Consider the following 21,388-nt stretch of genomic DNA (forward strand, 5'->3'; position numbering starts at 1 on the left):
ACTACAGACTGACTACACCAGGAGTCCTGGGGCAATGGACTGAGGTTTTCTTCTTGGTTGCAGCCATGGAGCAATCTGAATTTGTTCTGCTGGATCTCAGTGTGTTTAGGGAGTCTGAGGGACTGTGGACAGGGCTTGTGGGCAAAACCCAGCCAAGAAGATGCACCAGCTCCACACTTTGAAAATAAATGACTGGGATAACGCTGCTGAAAACCTAAACGGGCATCCTTAGGGGCCACAGCAATTCTTTGCATTTAAAATATCCTTGCACTGAATGCAAGAAGAGTGGAAGAAACGTGTCTGTGGGACCCTACAAAGCCCCAGCACTGACGACAGCCCTGTTTTTGGGTGAGCGTCACCTGGTTGTCGGGTTCAGAGGTCTTTTTCTCCCCCCCCCCCCTTTTTATTTTTTTACTTTCTGAATGGGGAGAGGCACTGCAGCCCCGTGACGTCGCCAGCTCCTTCTGATTTCATTTTAATGCAATCATGCCCAAACGAAGGCTCCACGTCTGGAGTTACGACTCAAACCCCGTGATCGCTCATTTTTATATATACACGAGGGAGGGGAAAAGCGTTTCCATAGAGAGAAAAAATATCACAGCCCTCTTAATAACAATAAAAGAAAAGAGAGGGTGCAGAAGTTGAGGGGAAGGCGCTGATGTCTCTCTGCTCGGAGTGAGAGCCGCACGCAGCAGCCCCTTCCCATCCCAGCACCGAGGACTGCCAGGTGAGTGCCTGGATTTCATTTATTAACCAGCTTCGTTTGCACAAACTTGAAATATTTCAGTGCTCGGGAGATCAGGTTCCACGTCTTTCTGCAAGAGAAAATAAAAATGGGATAGGGAAAAGTAGTAAGACTCTCTCCAGAATAAATAGATTTGGGGTTATTATAGCAATTTTTGGAGGGAGATCAGGCAGGAAAAGGGTATGGAAATGTTGGGAAATCAGAAAGTGGGAATATAAATCACTGCTGTGGGTAAAGGGATGGAGAGACGAGGGCATAGCCTTATCCTCACCGGGTCAGCATGGGTTTGAAGCCCTGGGAATCAGCATACCCAGGAGAGGTTCACTGGGGAAGTGGAGGCAACATCAGACAGAAAGAGTTTAAAAGTCTGCAAGTCTCATTTGCAGTATTATTTTATTCCAGACTTACATTTCTGCTGGGGAAAAAAAAAACAGATTTATGCTATACCTCTGCTGTGGATGATACAGCTCTGTCCCCACTCTGCCGGAGCTGCCGTGCTGCAGCGATTCACTTTTCTCTTTTAAATCCAAGAGGTAGAGTTGTCCATCGATGGGCACCATCCCATAATAATGCCTGGAAACTGCTCACGGGGTCCCTGCAATTCCCACTCATGGGTCACCCTCTGGCAGCGGCAGATTTCACTCCGACTTTCTCAGATTTGCTGCAATTTTTCTTCTTCTTCCTGATCTTAGGAAGGGATGACCCATTTCCAGTTATTAAAAACAAAACAAAACGAAACTTTCTGGCAGGGGAGAAAAGCCCCCACGCAAAAATAATAATTAATAATAACAAGCTAGAAATCAGATTTGTTCGTCAGGATGCTTCATTTCCTTACTGCTTCGCTTTGATTTCTGTCCTGCCTTTCTCTTTGCTCAGCCATGGTCCCCAGAGAGGTTTTTTTCCAGCTGGGGAGCCAAACCGCCCATTTCAAATAGCTGAGAAATACCAGGGAGAGGTGAAGAGGACAGGGAGATGCTCAGCAGCAGCTTCTCATATCAGCGCAGTTCACTGCCAGCAGCCTCACTGTCTCTGTGAGCATTTTCAGAGCTATTCCTGCCATTCCAATAGCAGCCTGGGGATGTGTAAGGTAGCAGGAAAGGGTAGAGGAAGGATGGCAGTTTCCAAATTCATGCCCTGAGCCCCTCCGTTCTGCTAGGAGTTTGCTGGGATGGCCGCATCATCTGGAGCAAAAAAGACATCTGCTTTGGGGTGGAAGAATAGATACTCACCTTGATAGGATTTGTAAGCAAAACCTGAACCCCAGGATCTCAATGTCTGATTTGGGGCTGAAGGAAGAAGAACTTTGGGTCCCAAATCACATTCATGTGGGGGTTGTGTGCCTGGGAAGGGTTTTGCTCACCGTCCTGCAGTAGCAGTTTTGATAATGCTACCTGGGTCATAACACAGATGTTTCACACCCTTCTTTTCTCTGGATAAAGGGGATAAATCCACACTTAACCCCTTCCACAAGGGACAGCAAAAAGGCAGATTTAAGATATAAACCTGCCCTGATCTCCCTTTGCCAGGGAAAGAAAGGGCAGAGTTAAGGGGATGAACCTGCCCTGATCTGCTCCTCCCAAGGGACAGCAAAGGGCAGAGTTAAGGGGATGAACCTGCCCTGATCTGCTCCTCCCAAGGGACAGCAAAGGACAGTTAAAGTGACATCAATTTCACAGATTGACTGAAGAGCAGATTCGTGATGACGGTTCATGGGATAAGGGGGCTGGTTGAATTTTGGAGGACACCCACTCACCCAGAAGACCCCCAAGAGATGCTGTTGCATCCTTGTGACTGACTTGTCCTGCTGGCCAGAGCTTGCCATGAGATGCTCTTGCCACAAGATGGGGCCAGAAGATTGGGAATGGCAGTCCACCTCCAGGTGCTTTCAGGGTCAGGGTGACATCGGGGCTGGCTGGGGGGCTGGTTGTACCGTTGTCGATAAGGTGAAAGAATCCCAGCCTGGAAATTCTTTGTAGACCTTTAGCTGAGCAGATGGGTGCATATATGGACTTGAAGATGGGAAAGTTTTGCAGTATTGAGATTATCTCAAAAATTTTCAAGTTTTTTTAAACCAAGATTTTGGGACATTAAAATGATTGTATTTCAAGTAGTGAGTGATGTTACTGTGCCATGATGTCAACAGTGAGAAGGCCAAATCTTCCATAGGGGCTTCAATTTTGCAAAACACTTTGGCCATCCTACCCAGTACCCCCAAACCCGGGGTTTGGAGATTGAACTTTAGAGGAAGATGTCCTAAAGTAATTCATTCCCACTTGCCCTAAATGTTAGATGGAACCTTGGGGGTGACTTGTTAGATTAACTCATGATTTTTTTACATGGGAGATAAACCCATGACTTTGAGTTCTGGACTTTGGGACGTGAGAGGTGAACCCAAGAGTGTAGGATATGGGAGGCAAGTCCAAGGCTTTGGGGTGTGGGAGGTGAACACAGGACTTCAAGATGTGGGAGGTGAACCCAAGATCTTGGAAAGTAGGAGGTGAACCCAGGAAAGTGGGATGAGGGAGATGAACTCAGGACTGTGGGACACAGGAGGTGAACACAAGTCTTTGGGATCTGGGAGGTGAAGTCAAGACTGTGAAACATGGGAGGTGAACCCAGGTGAATCCAGGCTGGATGGGGTTCTGAGCAACCTGGTCTAGTGGAAAGTGTCTTTGCCTATAGCAAGGGAGTTGGAACTAGGTGATCTTAAAGATCCCTTCCAACCCAAATGATTCTGTGTTTTTGGGATCTGGGAGTTGAATCCATGAGTCTGGGACAGGAGATGATGAAGGGATGGTGGTACTCTGCCCCATGCCTGCTGGGAAGCTGACACCCATCTCTGCCCTCCTCTCGCTCTCTCCACTGGGCAGGCCACCATCATGCCCCACGCCAAGCTTTTGCTCCTCCTCGCCCTCCTCTGTGCCACAGAAACCAGCAGGGCCTTCCGCCTCTACAACGCTGCCTCCATTTTCAGCTGCCTCAACGCGGCCATCACCGAGGCCCAGAAGAGCCTCCCAGAGGAAAACACCGTCTTGGACAAGCGTGGCTATGACTACCATCCAGCAGAGGAAACATCCGAGGAGGAGGAGGAGGCAGAGGAAGAGAGAGGGAAAAGGACATTCCCAGGGGAAGGCCATTACAAATACACCTCCCAGGCGCAGGTGAAGGGGAAGACCTACCAAAACCGTGCCAAAAGCGACCGCCGCACCAAGGTCACCCTGTCCCTCGACGTCCCCACCAACATCATGAATATCCTCTTCAACATCGCCAAAGCCAAAAACTTGCGGGCGAAGGCTGCTGCCAATGCACACCTCATGGCCCAAATTGGGCGGCGGAAGTGATGCTCGCGGGGCAGGGGTTGACTTGGAGCAGGGATGGCCACACGGGGCCAACACCTGGCCCCAACCTGCTGGTTGGAGAGGACTGACAGCCGTGTATGATATCAGTGTTGTATATTTTTGACCCATAGAGCTACCTAACTTTCATATCTCTTCTTCCTCCTCCTTTCCTTCCCAATCTCCCCTATTCCTTCTCCTGGACATTTCCATGTGTGGGGAAGAGGGTGATGTCCTCAGCAGGGCAGGGGGACATGTTGTTTTGGAAAGGTCCCTATTAAAGCTACAATCTGTTGAGTTTCCAATGCTTGGTTCTCCCATCACCTCCAGCAGCTGCTCATTCAGGTCCATAGCCTTTGTAAAAGCTCCCTTTCCTACAACAGCCCTGGTCACGCTCTCACTCAAGTCTCCAAACACGATTGTCCCCATACACAGTCACAACTATATTGGGAAGGGAAAACCTTGATTGGTAAGAGGATCATGCCCCATACCTGCAGACATTCAAGGTCAGGCTAGAGAGGATTCTGAGCAACCTGATCCAGCTGCAGATGTCCCTGTTCATTGCCGGGGAATTGGACTAGATGACATTTAAGGGTCCCTTCCAACTCAAATGATTCTCTGACTATGATCTCCAGAGAGATTTCACAATTTCTCCTACTGGGAATGCTAGATTTCAGGTTATTTTGCAACTACTCTTTTCCCTGCCAAAACCTTCATCCAAGAAACCATCACCTTTCATCCAAATGATCATTTATAAGCAACCACAGAATGCAGCATGGCTTTGCCTCTCTCTCACAGCTTAAGGTGAGTTTGGACCCCAAAAGTCATGGATCACTAACCAGCCACTCCAGACCCACCTGCAGGGCTGTCCGTGTTGTCCAGTCTACCCCCATCCACATCCCCACCATCCATGCAGATCCAAGGGCTTCATTTTCAAGGTATATTCCTGGCCAAAACATCCCTGCTCACCCTGATACCCTTCACCCACTCTCCATCAAGCCAGAGATCATCAAGCACCCGCTTTACTTTGGGCTATATATCCCTTCCTCTCAATCCCCTTCTCTCTTCACCTCACAGCCCAGTTCCAAGATGAAACCCTCTCCTGACCTCCATACCAGCACGTGGAGAGGAAACTGGGAGATGGAGAGAAATTTGGCCCTCTTCCTACAGAAGAAATTTACCAAGAGCAGCAAAACAGTTCCCACCAATCCCATCCGTGTCATAGCCACAGGGAGCACCAGGTGGGATATTACGGAGGACAGGTCTTTGGTTGAAGGGTTGGCAGATAGATCCACAAGCCATTTGCAAGGACATAGCTGGAGGCAAGACAGCTGAATTCATGCCCAGAGAGACCACGGCTGGGCAGCCAAGGCTCCTAGCTGACCCCCAGCCCAGGGCCTTAGAACTGGAAGTTGACCAAAAAGCAAAAATCAAATAAATATACCAATCCTCCAGCATCTTCCCCTCCTAACACACATTTCCAACAGAAAACACACCAACGTGCCCACAGCATCTCTGTGCAGTGACCCCCACCTGCCTGCACCCTGGAGCTGAGGATGGACCGGTGAGCTTATTCTATAGCATTGGTCTATACAGATCTTTACATTAAAATCTACATAGCTTTATGCATTTTACAGCCCAGCAACCTACACGTCCATCCCCCACGAGTATATTGAGCTGTTCAGTGCTACACAGTGGTTGTGCCCATTTTACAGCTGGAAAATCAAGAGACGCTCACACACATCTCACTGGACAAAGCAAGGTCAGATATGCTCTTGTCCCTTTGTAGGTTTGGCCAGAGATGTCCCAAGGCTGTCCAGGCTGTCTTTCCAAAGCATAGGGTTGTCTACGGGTGTCTACACGTGTATGCCAGCACCAGACCATGACTACAAGCTCAAAAGCTGAGCCAGGGACAGCAGATAGCAGCTGACGGCAAGTGATGGGGAAAGCAGAGATCCTCCCTCTTCAGCTGCATCCCTGTGGGGGACTCACCCACAGCCAGCACCGGTTTGGACAAATCTTTCCAAAATTAATCCTCCTTCTTAGCCTCTGCCAAGCGAGGCTGGAGGCTGGTCAGAGGGGCCAAGAGGGAGGCGAAGGTCAGAGGAGCCGGATTTCCCAAGGAAGTGGGATAGAAATAGGAGCGCTGAAATCTCCATCAGCCACCACCTGGTTCTGGCAGCAACTGGAGCCAAGGCTTAGGAAGGACAGCACTGACTTTCAGACAGCGGTTTCCTAAAAGCTGGGTGAGGATTCAGTCTTTCCTGCCACACTTTGTGCAGGGATGGAACACAATTTCAGGTATTGCATTCAAAAGGTATTGATTGCACTTTGCTGTGCAGTCAAGTGTGGGTCTACTCTGACCATCATATCCTTGTGTTTTTACTGTTGGCTCCCTTTCAGCCTCTACATAATCCTTTCCCCCAGGCATCCCCTGGCCTCCAGGATGCCCCTCACCCTCCTCCTCCTCCACATGCCAATGCTCCTTTATCATATAAATGCAAACCAGAGATATTGCAGGGATTTTGGCAATTCCCCAAGGACAGTAGGTCCTGAATCCCTTCCCGGAACCCCCATGCCCATCTGGCTGAGGAAGGAATTCAGGCAGTATAATGTAATGAGCATCGAGTATCTGGCCAAAAATACCCTCCTGCTGTATGGGAAGGTGCCCATGTTCACATCTATGAGGTCTTGGCTGGGGAAAAAAACAAGCTGATTTCCAGCTGTGACCACAAAAGGTGTATCCCATGTATCCCATTTATCCAGAAGATAAAGTACCAGAAACACAGAACACCAGGGGCGTAGGGACCTTCTATAGCGATACATCAGAAGCCACCACCGGCGTTTCCTTCCCTGCCCCTGAGATGTCTCATCTTGTTCTGAGATGTCCTATCCTACCTTTGAGATGTCCCATTTTGGTCCAGCTTGACCTCTCCTCCTCTTTGTATGCCCTACCGTGCACTTGCAATGCGCCATCCCACACATGAGTTGTTCTGTTCCACTCCTCTATGCCCTATCCTGCCACTGGGATGTCCTGTGCTATTTTGAGCTGGGCCAGGAGGGGCTGTGACCAGGGATAGAGCCAACCCCAGCAGCCCACATGGATCCCCTGCATCACATCTGGTGACATGGGCATGGAGCACATCAGGTGCAAAAGTCAACCCCTCTCTCTTGAGAAGGATGAGAAACTCCCTCACTCTTACCAAGTACCTACAACTTCAAGAACCTGTCCTCTTCCCTTGCTGCCAGTGCCACATCCTGGCCACTCTTTGAGGAAAAACAGAGTTTTTTGGGAGACACAGAGCTGCTTAGCCTCCCCATCACACCTCATTTTCTACTCTCCCCCTTTCACAGGCCCCAACACCCAGGGGTGCACCCAGAAAGGGTGGTGAGATGGGGGCTCACAAAATCACAGTACTACAGGGTTTAGAAGGGACCTCTAAAGGTCATTGAGTTCAACCCCCTGCTAAAGCAGATTCCCTACAGTAGGTAACCCCACAGTTGGGTTGACCAAACTATGTTCGGGGGACCATACAATAAGGTTTAGTAGCCTTCATAGAGTCAGTCCCCACACTTTGGTGTACTTCACATTTTAAAACTTGTGTTACTAGCCTCTGGAACGTCCCAAGTCAATGAGTTTCTTGCTTTGGTGTATGCTGTATAGAAAATAAAAGCATTTTCCATTTGCAGTGTGATGGTCTCATTGGTGCTTCTCAGTCCTGGTGTTATAGTGTGTATCATCACCTCTCCCCACAGCTGTTTCAGGTCCTCCAGGACATCCATCAGTTCCACAATAGCCTTAGCATTTCTGATCAATTTTTGCTATACCATAATTCTTATCCATATTTTAAAGGAGGGATACTGAGGCACATAACAGTCCTATTTCCCACCAGAAATGAAAATTTAAAAGACCAAAGACTCTCCAAGACTGCAGGTGCAAGTCCTACAGAGTACATCATTGCCCCACATTCACTTCCTGAAAAGAAACACCTGAACACTTTGCCCACAGGTGCAAGAGGAGAGGGAATGAGTCAGGAGGGAGCCCTCTAAGTGCAAGCCTGGCTCTACCTCCCTATAGAAGAGTCCCCAGGAGAGCAGTCAGGTATGTTCCAAGTTAGGTGCTGTGATTTTTGTTGAGGAGCCTTGGTGGTTTGGAGTCATAGTGAGTAGTTGTGGTGCTTGGGTTTGTTTTTCAACAGCTGTGCAGGGGGTAGGAGCTGGGGTGTCTTCCTTCTTGCTGGGGGAACGTGCTTCCCCCTTGACTTTGGGATTTCATTGAAGGAAAGTGGCTGTGGGGTATAAAGAATGTGGAAGCCTTGGAAAGAGGTTTCCGGTGATGGGCCCTTAGCCCTGGGAAGACTTGCCTGCTGATGTTTTCATACCTTCCTCTACCTTATTATGAGGATAACTTGGAGGTTGTGTTGATGGTGATATTAAGATGAAGATGGATGTCCCTCTGGTGCTGCTGTAGGGCTGGGACAGATCAGGAGTGGGGTGGGGGGGTGAAGGTCTCTCCTTGAGGAGACAGTTCCTGCATCCATGTGTTGGCCCTGCAGTGGGTGTTACAGTTATGCTGGTTCTCCAGCCACAAATCCTACCCAGACCATAACTCAAAGCAGGTAGTAAAGGCAAACCAAACTTCAGGGAAGCTGTAGATCAAGATATTTAAGATGGGTATGAACTTTCCTATCATATCTATCTTAAATATATTCTAGCTCAGGGCCTTTTTGGCTGAAGACAAGACTTTTCTCTATTAATACTCTTTGAGTATCTCTAGTCTTCTTGTAACTGAAAGCTTGGTGCTTGTTGTGTTGGGTGTTTTCGTCACATTCCTCCCAGAAGCTTCCTCTGTCAAAGAGTTCAGCACCTTAGCTACATCCTGTGCATGAGCCCTTCTCCATATAGCTCAAGCCATAAGCAGTTGCTTCATGGGATGACTCTTGTAGAGAGATGAGCTATCAGTCCTTACTCATCCTTCCTTGGATCCATTCTAGCTATCTCCAGAAGATTTATCCTATACTTAATCTAAATTAGGTTGAGAAACTGTTCTGCAAGTCAATAACTGGTCCTAACAGTGAAAGGGACCTCTCCCATCATTTCTTCATCAAGAGATCTTTTCCAAACTTAACTTATCTGTGCAGTGGAGGGGTGTCTTTGTACTGCTGCCCAAGATCAGTTGGGCTGTGAGAGCATAGGGGGAGGCTGTGGTGGCACCTTGCCTTCTGCCTCACAGCAGAGAAAAGAAAAATCATGAGCAGTTTGACTGCAGTATTGCTGTAGGTTATCAGCTTTGTGGCCTGTTCCTGGGAACAGAATCATTGTGCAATATAATGACAGTGCTGAGATGCAGAAGGACCTACTAGTAGGCATCTGTCTTAGCGAGAGACTACAACAACTCCCTGAAGGGTGAATGCATAGTTCCTGCTAGATCAGTATTTCTTTAGTGCCTGCTATGGAGAAAGTCTTCTGGCTGCCACTAAGCTGGGATAAGGTTCCTCTTTATGTAGGTTGTGGGCTGTATGGCCCACAAATACAAAAAGAAATGGCTCCTTTAGACTTCCTTAGTGCATACTCATAACTTTCTTCCCTCTGCCATCCAAGTGCAGAGGGAGTGTCTTTCCATCCACATTGGCCAGGCTGGTGTCCAGATGGGCAATTCCTGTTGGGAACTGTATTGCCTGGAGCATGAGATTCAGTCAGATGGCATCATGTCCTCCATGGCATCCTCAGGGCAAACAGACTCTTCCTTTGGGACTTTCTTCAGTGAGACAGGCTCAGGGAAGCATGTGCCTAGAGCAATGTTTGTTGCTGTCATTGGTAAGTTGCTGAAGGTCCCCCAAACCTCTTGTTGGGGTGACTCCTGCTGACCTGAAGAGTGGTGTTGGCCACCTAAACTCCTAGTGAGGTTACTAGTTTCAGCATGGAACCGCATCTAAACTAGAGCAAGTAATGTGGCAGACAATGCTAGTGACAATCATGATATCTCAATTTCTTCCAGATGAGATCAGGACCGGGACCTACCGCACGCTCCTCCACCCAGAGCAACTCATCAGTGGCAAAGAAGATGCTGCCAACAACTACGCTCAGGGCCGCTACACCACTGGGAAGGAGATCATAGACCCAGTTGTTGATAGAGCTCGTAAAATGGTAATAACACTATGGGGAAATCCTCTGCACTAGACAGTGGTTGCTGTTGCCCTGACCATCAAGAGGTGATGGTGTGGATGGATCTTTATCAGACTGACCCTGCCACTGTGACCTGGAGTGACGTGATGAGATGCACACTGGTGTGTGTTGCCCTTCTTGGGAAACAAGGGGCAGAAGATCCACCAAGAACTCATTCCAACCAATGTCACAGGTCACCTTCTGGCTGGTGTTTTCTCTTTATGCCTCTTCTTCCCTGAGAAGTCTTCCTGCTGCAGAACTTCAGAAGTGCTGTGATAACTCTGAAGCATGCTTGATTTGGGTAGAATCTCATAGTGACCTTCAAATTTCTCCTGGTCCTATTGACTGCTGATGTTATGAATCTCTACCTGCCCTACAATGCCATGGCCAGGCCTCTCTCTCTACTAAGAAAAAAAGATAATTTGTTGTATTTAACATTTTCACTATTAGAAGTAGAAGGTGGGTAAAAGCAGAAGTGAAACTTAGGGCCACAAATTTCATGGTTGAATGCACTACTTCTAGCTTAAGTCCGATGAAGCCCCAGTAACTTGATTGTCCTGGCACTTTCTGGTGCTACAGGCTGACCAGTGCAGCGGCCTCCAGGGGTTCCTGGTCTTCCACAGCTTTGGGGGAGGCACAGGCTCGGGGTTCACCTCCCTCCTCATGGAGCGGCTCTCTGTAGAGTACAGCAAGAAGTCCAAGCTGGAGTTCTCTGTGTACCCGGCACCACAGGTCTCCACGGCAGTGGTGGAGCCCTACAACTCCATCCTCACCACTCACACCACCCTGGAGCACTCGGACTGCTCCTTCATGGTGGACAACGAGGCCATCTATGACATCTGCAACCGCAACCTGGACATCGAGCGGCCCACCTACACCAACCTCAACAGGCTCATTGGGCAGATCGTCTCCTCCGTTACCGCCTCTTTGAGATTTAATGGTGCCTTGAACGTTGACCTGATTGAATTCCAGACCAACCTGGTGCCCTACCCACGGATACACTTCCCCCTCACCACCTATGCATGCTTGCTTTGAGTTCTCCAACCAGATGGTGAAATGTGACCCACGGCGTGGCAAGTACATGGCGTGATGCCTGCTGTACCGCGGTGACGTGGTGCCCAAGGACGTGAACGCGGCCATTGCGGCCATCAAAACCCGCCGCTCCATCCAGTTTGTGGACTGGTGCCCCACCGGCTTCAAGGTGGGCATCAACTATCAGCCCCCAACGGTGGTGCCTGGTGGGGACCTGGCCAAGGTGCAGCGGGCTGTGTGCATGCTGAGCAACACCACGGCCATCGCCGAGGCCTGGGCACGCCTGGACCACAAGTTTGACCTGATGTATGCCAAGCGAGCCTTTGTGCACTGGTACGTGGGTGAAGGCATGGAGGAGGGTGAGTTCTCAGAGGCCAGGGAGGACCTGGCTGCCCTGGAGAAGGATTATGAGGAGGTTGGAAGGGACTCAGCAGATGGGGGAGAGTCTGAGGAATAACTCCACCTATGGGAAGGCAGCTTGGGTTGTGAATAGTTTTTTTTCCTTTGTCCTATAGGAGCTGGAAGGGAGTTAGGGGCTGGATTTAAGGCATTGTGACTGGGGAACTCCACAGATTAGCCAAAAACAACTCTTTGTTATGCATGAATTTGCTTAAATAAATAGTGACCAGCAAAAAAAAGAATTCTCTTATTGAAGTACCACTGAATTTTGCTCATTGTTGGGGTGGGGGTGCGCTCTGTTGCCTTTGCTTCTGCAGCCCTACCCATGGGGTTTTTGCACTTGTAACTGCTGGGATGGATTTGCCAAGTGCCCTGCTAAAATGCACCTTGAGCTGGCGACCCCACTTGGGCTCTGCTTTCTCCCTGTTGCAAAATGCAGCTGGCTCTGCTGCTCCAGGCTGCTCTCCCCTCTGAGGTGCAGCAGGGGCTGGGATCGGGTTTCTCTAGTCCCCCACCATCATGCAGAGCCCTGTTAAAGCAATTCATGTCTGGCTGCCAGCGCTGGGCTTGCCTGGAAGTCTAATTGGAGTCTGGAGATGAGAATTGAAATACTCTGCTGTCTGTCAGACATCTCTGGGGGTGTCTGACCTGTGTCTAGCTCATTCCAGGCATTAAATCAAGAAGCTGGGTGAGAGTTGCCCACCTTGCACTACACAAGAATCTCTGCAAGCACCTAATTAGTTGGAAAAATTGATTTTTAACTTGATCTCTGGTCTGGAGCAGGTTATGACACCACTGGGAGTCTCCTCCCAGTAAGTGATTTGAGAAAAAGAACTGGCTGTGATGCAGTGGGGAAGCTGGATCTGTAGTCAGGCTGTAATTGAAGGGCTGACAGTGCTGGCTCTGGGTTGCACTGGAGGAAAGCTTAAACAACCTGAGATGATGGGGAGAGTTCTTATTAAAACCTGCCTCAGCTTGCCATTACACAGCTGGGCTCAAAGGAATGGTAGTGTCCCAAGGTCAACAAGTAAAGGAGCTCCTAGGGGCTGTCTCACCTCTAGCTGCCCTCAGTCTGGGGGAGCAAAGCTGCTTGGGTTGGCAGTGCCATGGCTGCAAAGAACTGATGTATGGCTCTTCCCTGCACCAGGGATGGAGGAGAAGTCTGGCTGTCAGTCGAGGGAGGAGTTGGTGGAGCTCTGTGTACTCTCTGCTGTAGGACACTGAGGAACAAACCTGACCCCCAACCCCACTATCTATCCTTATTAGTTAACAAATGGGCTGGAGCCACGTACTGGTAATCCCAGACCTGAGGGCTCAGTGTATTGCATTCCAAAGGACTCTTATTTTTTATTTTATGACCAGCTCTGCTATCTCAGTACACAAATAGGGAAAATAAAAGAGACACTGCACAACAAAGTGCATTGCTCTTGGGAGCGAGGATACATTGCTTGTGGAGGGGACAGAGTGCCTCCTACAATCATCAACAAAGGACACTACTTCACCAAAAGTCACAGTACTGTTACCCTGCAAGGAAAATCCTTCCCTCCCTCAATGTGTTCATGGGATGGCTGGAGCAGGGCCATGCTAATGGATGTGCCCAATAGTTGACTTCATTAATAACCTTTTCAATGACATCAGCCCTGGCGTTGAGCTGATTGCTTTCTTAGGTGCAAGAGTGTGACTGTGCGCCTTCCCTGGCTCATAGCTCCAGGCAGGAGGGATCTTCAACCAAGTCCACACCAATGTCATTGGTTTTGTTGAGTTTTTTTGGGGGTGGAATTTAACCAGCAGATTCAAACCCTGCTGCTTATAGACAGTGGAGCCATTAGGAAAAGGTGGCAGCCCTTGAGACCAAGTTTGGAAACCTCAACACGTTTACCTGTGAGCATAGAGTTCATTGGATTGACCAGCTTTGTGGATCTGTTGCCACACAAGAGCTGGAGATGGACCAGAAGCCAACTTAGATATGGTAGGATCTGGTTGCTTCATAGAACCATTAAGGTTGGAAAAGATCACTAAGATCACCCAGTTCAACTCTCAACTCATCCATGTCCCCATGAGGACCATCATTTCCAACAGTCCTAGTAACTTTTTTAGCTTGGTAAATCTCACAATGGTGATTTGAGTACAGAAGCTTCAGTCCAATGGTACTGACATAGCCCACCATGAACAGGGCACTTAGAAACACAGTTCAGCATGGAGAAAGCCATTCTCACCTCTCAGATGTTTATAAACACTCTTCCTTCATGTCTTATCAATGGGATGCTTCATTGCCTTTTCTCCTGAGTCACCAGAACCTGAAGTCCCAGGGCAAACTCTGACCTCAGCCATATGAGGTTGGTTTCATGCTCACACCATCAGGCTAATGGAATGCCCCAGTGACACCATAGCCCCAAGGAGGACTTGTTCAGGTTCCCAGCAAGCTGCACCAAAGATGGGAATGTAGCAAAACCCCACCAGAATGGTACCCTTTACATGGGCACCACTGGACAGTGGTCCAATTGGAGTTTTTGTGCCTTGTCCCAGACATACACTTTCTCTAAGATGATAAAAGCAGCATCCAGCTTCAACCAGGCAAGCTCTGCAGGACATAGGACACTTCCCATAGCAATAACTACAATCAGTAATATTCAAAATACTCAGACCATTGGCCATTTCCCTAAAGACAACATCCCCACACTAATGACTTCCCCATACAAAGTATCCATTAAATCCAGAAAACTCAGAGTGATAGAACATCTTTATTCAAATACAAAGGACAGTTGCATAGAAGTGTACTGGTACATTTTAATTAAAAGGTGCTTTTTTGCAGTAAAAGCCAGAGCAAGAGTTTGCCATGTCAACCAAAGCAGGCAGCTTGCAACGTTTCCCTGGGCTAGCAAGCAGGGTCCTCTGCCCAGGCAGGACGCATCCCCAACACTGAGCCAGGCACCTATTCAGCTTCACTCATTGATAAACAGCAGTGTGATAAAGCTCAAGACACCCATGCTACAGAAGTGCACTATGAGCACATAGACTACGCAAGCAAAAAAGGCATAATATGTCAAACAGTAGCACTGAGGTTCAGGACAATCCTTTGGCACCTCCAGGCACTCAAGACCAGTTTAGCCTGATGACAGAGAGTTTATATTTCATCTGAGGTTTGACTTCAAGAAGAACAGACAGAAGTTTGTTAGTACTCATCCTCATCAGCCTCATCTTCTTCTCCATCTGCTGAGTCCCTTCCAACCTCCTCATAATCCTTCTCCAGGGCAGCCAGGTCCTCCCTGGCCTCTGAGAACTCACCCTCCTCCATGCCTTCACCCACGTACCAGTGCACAAAGGCTCGCTTGGCATACATCAGGTCAAACTTGTGGTCCAGGCGTGCCCAGGCCTCGGCGATGGCCGTGGTGTTGCTCAGCATGCACACAGCCCGCTGCACCTTGGCCAGGTCCCCACCAGGCACCACCGTTGGGGGCTGATAGTTGATGCCCACCTTGAAGCCGGTGGGGCACCAGTCCACAAACTGGATGGAGCGGCGGGTTTTGATGGCCGCAATGGCCGCGTTCACGTCCTTGGGCACCACGTCACCGCGGTACAGCAGGCAGCACGCCATGTACTTGCCACGCCGTGGGTCACATTTCACCATCTGGTTGGAGAACTCAAAGCAAGCGTTGGTGATCTCTGGCACCGACAGCTGCTCGTGGTAGGCTTTCTCTGCCGAGATGATGGGTGCATAGGTGGTGAGGGGGAAGTGTATCCGTGGGTAGGGCACCAGGTTGGTCTGGAATTCAATCAGGTCAACGTTCAAGGCACCATTAAATCTCAAAGAGGCGGTAACGGAGGAGACGATCTGCCCAATGAGCCTGTTGAGGTTGGTGTAGGTGGGCCGCTCGATGTCCAGGTTGCGGTTGCAGATGTCATAGATGGCCTCGTTGTCCACCATGAAGGAGCAGTCCGAGTGCTCCAGAGTGGTGTGAGTGGTGAGGATGGAGTTGTAGGGCTCCACCACTGCCGTGGAGACCTGTGGTGCCGGGTACACAGAGAACTCCAGCTTGGACTTCTTGCTGTACTCTACAGAGAGCCGCTCCATGAGGAGGGAGGTGAACCCCGAGCCTGTGCCTCCCCCAAAGCTGTGGAAGACCAGGAACCCCTGGAGGCCGCTGCACTGGTCAGCCTACAGTGGAACAATGCATATTTACCTCTCTTAAGGATTATTCCAAATAACACAGCAATAAATTCTACCTGGAGCACCTTCTCACCAGAAGATAATTAGCTAAACAACAGTAAATGTAAGCAGTGGCCTTAAGTTTTGCCGAGGGAGGTTCTTGTTAGACATTAGGAAAAAATTCTTTTCAGTAAGAGTGGTCAGGAAGGGGAACAGGTTGTCCAGGGAAGTGGTGGAGTCACCACACTTGTTGGTTTTCAGGAAGAGGGTGTATATCACACTGAGGGACATGGTTTGTCACGCATGGTTGTGATGGCTCAATGATTGGACTAGATGATCTTAGTAATCTTTTCCAACTTCAATGATTCTATGAAAACCAAGTTCCATCTAGAGTACTTTCAATCCCTAGAGTGAATTCACTCATTTTTTCATTCTACTACAACCTGCTCTACATCTTTAAGTAGATGCAGAATTTCCACGTTATCAAATGGTAACTGACCAAGTTACTCAATTGTACATCAGTGCATCAATGCTCGATGTACATCTAAGCATCTGAGAGGAAAAAGGAAGTAGCCTGTGTGTCCTGGACCCCTAGAAGAGATCTTAAAAACAATTTAGCATCCAAGTGCAGTGTTAGAAACTTCACATTTATCAAACATGGAGTTAGGTCTTCCCAGCCTGGCTACCAATTGTCCATTTGGAATTAATCTCTGCAATCTTACAATCCCTCTGGTCAGAAGTCCTTCTCTTTTCTCTCTTACACCTAATGTTTTCTCATTCCAGCCCCCAATACACGTATCATGTGCAGTGTTAATTGTAGGCATACATGATCAGATGGCCCCTCACTTTATTGAATCTCGTTCACAAGACCATAGAATCATTAAGTTTGGAAAGATCACTATGGTAACCTAATCCAGCCATCAGCAACTCTTGAGCTCAGAAGAAAAAAAGCCCTTTAACTAAGTCTATTACTCCAAAGTCTAAACGGCATTGACCATGATGTGCTGTTTTAAGAGAAAGGCTCTTCTCCTCTTACCATTTTGCGAATTCTGCTGAGGACAGTGTCTATAATCTCCTTCCCAATGGTGTAGTGGCCACGGGCATAGTTGTTGGCAGCATCCTCCTTGCCACTGATGAGCTGCTCTGGGTGGAAGAGTCCGTGATAGGTGCCAGTTCGGATCTCATCTATAGGGAGAAGCAGTCATGGAGAGCAGCACAGTTACAGGTTCTGGACATCAGTGTAGTACAACAAAACATATTCATGCAAGATCCATCCCTCCCAGCTTCAGGCATCTAATGGAGACAGGCATTAGGAGTAATTTCTCCAGGCTCCATTCAGTCAATGAGGTTGTGAGACACCCCCAGAGGTTATTTAGACCCACTCAGTCAAAATGCTGGATACATTTCATATTCTGTTGGCTCAGTGACTTGGTTCCCAATTTAGTGCCTTGATTGGGTGCCTAAAATTAAGTGGAACCAAAACAAAGTCTACATTCCTTCCATTAAATAAAATAATGAGTCACATCTTAAATGTTAAGATAAGAGCAGACACATTCACCTACAGGAGAAGCCTAGAAGGCAGAGGCAGGTTGGGTGTGCAATCTAAAGTGGATGCAATTTCCACCAGGTCATTTCCACCAGGTTCTAGAGAAATAAGAATTTGTCTAGGAAGGTATTCTGAATTAAATCAAAATACCAAATTGAATCAAACCCTCTGAGATCACTAACAGAGCTGGGGATGAAAGGGAAGCTGAAATGCTGCTGCAGCAAAATATACAGAAGCATGAAATTTAGAACACCCATCCGCTCAAAGAAGCTTCAGAGGCAGTCTTAAAACCAGACGTGCCAAATAAGTCATAGGATAGTGCAATTCAGCCCACAGCTACGAGATTGACAAACCCACACCTCTCTATATCCGCTGAGAATTAAGATGCAGGTCTCTTAAAAAGAGAGATTCATACAATTGTTTGAGTTGGGGGAGACCATTAAAGGCCATCTAATGCAACTCCTCTGCAATGAACAGGGACATCTACAGCTAGATCAGGTTGCTCAGAACCTGCACCAGCCTGATCTTGAATGACAAGACACCCATCAGATCTCTGGGCAACTTATTCCAGGTGAAGACAAGTCAGCATATGAGGAGTAATGGGTTTGTTACTTCCCGGTCCATTTGGAAATGCAATCCCTGCCCAAGATTCACATTTTATGGTGCCACAATGCCTACTCGACCCATTATTACCAATGACAGTGGGCTCCAAGTCTATGAACACTGCCCGAGGCACATGCTTCCCAGACGCTGTCTCACAGAAGAAGGTCTCAAAAGAAGAATCCACTTGCTCAGACTGCGGCTCCACAGGTTTCACCAGCTTGGAGCCAGGAATGGTCCCATCAGCCTGGATCCCATGCTCAAGGCAATACAGCTCCCAACAGGCATTGCCCATCTGCACGCCAGCCTGCCCGATGTGGATGGAAATGCACTCCCTCTGCAAGGGGAAATGGTTTGTTAAGGTGATTTTTAAGACATCCTGTGGCCTAGCATTAGCCCCTGTGGTTCTTGTTTGAGCCATTTGCTGCTGCAGATGATGAGGGAAACAGGTGGCTTCCGCCTACTGCCACGACTTGGAGCAAGGATCAAACTGTGTTCTGTAGGCTGCTGGACACATAGCATCCCTAGGAAGGACTCTCCCAGCCCAGGGGAGAAGGAAGGAAGGAGGTGATGGGCTTCATGCCAAGGCAGGAAGAAGCTGAGCACTGCTGGCTCAGTGCTCAACTGGTTTCATTACAGAGCAGTGGATCCACTGGGTCCCAGGGCAACGGGGACCCAAGGACAACAGCTCCAGGCTCCTTGAGCTAAAGAGCTCTTCAACAAGCAGGGAGAAGCCAAGCATGGAGTCACACCAGGAAACGAAGCCAGAGGAAACCAGCAGTCACTCCAGGCAAAAACAAAGGGAAGCCAGCACCTGGGGAAAGGCTCAGAGTCCTGATGTAACCAGGTCATCCTCCAGGAGCATCCCAGCAACCTCCAGGATAGTGGAGGCATCGATATCTTTGAGATACTTTTGATGGTTGTACACTCCCCTCAGTAATTGGCATCTTTGCTGTTTCCACCACCCCGAGATCAAAGTGCTGCTGCAGCAACAACAGCTCACATCTCAGCTCCCAGTTGTAGCCACCCATAGCGCAAGGATTACCATTGATGGGACATGGTAGGCTCACCCAGGAATGGCCAGCAATGCCATCGTTCCTGGTGTTGATGGGTTCCCATTGAAGGGAGCTGGTGAGCCCACCCAGGAATGGCCAACAGTTTTTCCTGGTGTCGATGGAGAGGACACCTTGTGTATGCACACTCACAGACATGACTGCCCTCAAAGGCACTACCCTAATGCTAGACAGCCCTGGGGACCCATTACTCATAGCACTGCAAGAGTCATCAGGAGACAGGTGCAATGCAACTTCTCCCCCCTTTGTCTCCATGGATGTGCCAAGAGATTTCCCAGCAGTCAAGCAAGACTGATGGCCACCGTGCATCCAGGTCAACTGCCATAAGGTTGGACACCAACTGGATGAACCCTCTTTGCAGAGAGACAGCAAACCCTTTGCCCACAGCTGGGAGAACAATCTAATCCAGGTCTGGTGCTGGGCGTGGGGGCTGTTTTTAAGCCCTTCCTCTCTCAGTTGATATTTGCACTATTTGGGAAATGCTGGCTGCCATTTGCCCATCCCTCCCAGCAAGATGGTTGCAATAGCTCCTCACCACACTTTGCATGGGTCACCAGGACCGCTGGGACAGCTGCTCTGCTCTCTGTCCTCTCCCAGCTTGCAGTCCCAGCACCTGCTTCAAGGGGCACTGGCATTTTCAGCATAGGGAATGGAGAGAGGGGGGGGGAAAAAAAAGAAAGAAAGAAAGAAAGAAAGCCTATTGGATGGGGGGGGGGGGAGTGAGGGGGGGCGGGAAGACATCTCATATTCTGCAGGTTTGGGTTTTTTTAATCCCCACTCCCATATGCTGGAAGGTTGTTTTTTTTTTTTTTTTTGAGATCCCAGACTTCCAATTTTAGCATCCAGATAAATTGCATTTTACAGACTCTGGCTATAAGCAACCTATTGTTGTCCAGCTGATTTTCCCTTTGGAAATCCCACATAAATTTTTAACTGTTTTGTAACCAAGACAGAGTCCTAAAAGTCAGCAGATGAAAGGAAAATTTCAAAAGCTGCCTCACTGGGTGCTACTTTGAAGTTTTCTACTTGCAACATGCAAAAGGACACCATCAGATTTTCCAACAGTTTGCCCTTTTGCATTCACAAAGTGACAGTTGTGTCATTCCTCACTAAAAGTTTCAGCCAGTGCTGTTTGGAGTCTCAGGTTTGTTTTTTTAAGGAACCATATCAGTCCACTTCAGTTTTACAGCTGCAAACTCCTAAGAGCAAAGATTCAAACAGAGAAAAGAAAATAAAAGGGGGAGGAGGGATTTCATTCATTTAATATCTAATCGGAAGGGTTTCTAGAAGACAAAGGCAACATGGCAGCTCACTCCTAAGGAAAAAACCCTAAAGGTCTCTGCAAGTTGTACAAGTTCCCTACAGCAGTGTGAGAGACAAAGTGTTCAATTCGGGAACGGGGCCAACAGTGTCAAACTTTCAATTTTAGCATATCATATATTTGTGTCTCAAGATATACTGGTGCCCCCCCACCTCAAAAAAAAAGTAAAACCCATCTTGCATTAAAGAGGCAGTCACAACTCTACAGACCCCATCCCAGGAGCTGCAAACTCAGAGCAGAAAAAAGCAGCAAGAGGCCACCGAAAGAGCTGCACTGCACATCCCACACTTTTCCCTTATAAGGAGCAAACACTGAATCAATAAACCAGAAGGTAATTGGCAATTAAACAAAGCTGCTTGGAATTAACATCCACGAGAGAAAGGCGAGAGAAAAGAGCAAGCAAGCTGTTCAGCTCGGCACACTTGGAAAACAAACAGTCAGTATTTTAAGTTTAGGCTAATACAAACGTAAGGCATGCTCTTACCATGATGAGACTGGAGACTTGCTAAGATCTAAGCAAAACAGCTGCTACCCTGCCTCTCCCTGCAACTTTATAGCCCAGGAAGGCTTGACTCCACCTGAATATAAAGAAGCTTTCTGCTAGCTTAAAGGAGCAGAGATCCTTTTCCTGTGCATTCCCAGAAAGAGCAAAGGATAAATGATCTGTTAGTGTCTGGACGGTGTGATTTCTGTGATTAAACTGCCTTGGGCACAGTGCAGCGTGAGTTGTTTTTGTTTTCTAAACTGCCTCAACTGGAAAAAATAAAACTAAAAAAGCAAAATTATAGAATCAAAGGATGGTTGGGCTGAAAGGGACCTTAAGGGTCAGCTATTTCCAACCTCAGATTCGGGTGATGGAGATCCAGACCTCAAAGGCATCACAGAGCTGGGTGTAAAAGATCCAGAGCCCAGTGGTGCCAGAGTTTCAGACCCCACTGGCATCACAGATCTGGGTGACAAAGATCCAGAGCCCAACAGTGCTGGAGACCCAGATCCCAAAGGCATCACGGAGTTGGGTGATGGAT

The 21,388-nt window shown here is 48.4% G+C and overlaps 2 protein-coding genes and 1 pseudogene across 2 annotated transcripts; 2 read left to right on the top strand and 1 right to left on the bottom strand.

Moving 5' to 3' along the window:
* The first annotated feature begins 520 nt into the window (after positions 1 to 520).
* UCN3 (urocortin 3) lies at positions 521 to 7,772 on the top strand. Its single transcript, XM_052681105.1, has 2 exons — positions 521 to 727; positions 3,616 to 7,772. The coding sequence occupies exon 2, from the start codon at positions 3,625 to 3,627 to the stop codon at positions 4,084 to 4,086; it is 462 nt and encodes a 153-aa protein (XP_052537065.1). The 5' UTR covers positions 521 to 727; positions 3,616 to 3,624; the 3' UTR covers positions 4,087 to 7,772.
* A 978-nt stretch (positions 7,773 to 8,750) lies between these two features.
* LOC128079508 (tubulin alpha-3 chain-like) lies at positions 8,751 to 11,917 on the top strand (annotated as a pseudogene).
* A 2,481-nt stretch (positions 11,918 to 14,398) lies between these two features.
* On the bottom strand, positions 14,399 to 20,970 carry LOC128079690 (tubulin alpha-3 chain). The gene is made up of 4 exons (XM_052681129.1): positions 20,848 to 20,970; positions 18,063 to 18,306; positions 16,860 to 17,008; positions 14,399 to 15,832 (listed from the first exon to the last, which is right to left on the bottom strand). Exons 1-4 carry the CDS (start codon positions 20,848 to 20,850, stop codon positions 14,849 to 14,851), a joined length of 1,380 nt encoding a protein of 459 aa, XP_052537089.1. The 5' UTR covers positions 20,851 to 20,970; the 3' UTR covers positions 14,399 to 14,848.
* Positions 20,971 to 21,388: the final 418 nt, after the last annotated feature.

The sequence above is a fragment of the Tympanuchus pallidicinctus genome, unplaced genomic scaffold, assembly GCF_026119805.1.
Source record: "Tympanuchus pallidicinctus isolate F22 unplaced genomic scaffold, pur_lepc_1.0 scaffold19, whole genome shotgun sequence".
Lineage (NCBI taxonomy): Eukaryota > Metazoa > Chordata > Aves > Galliformes > Phasianidae > Tympanuchus > Tympanuchus pallidicinctus.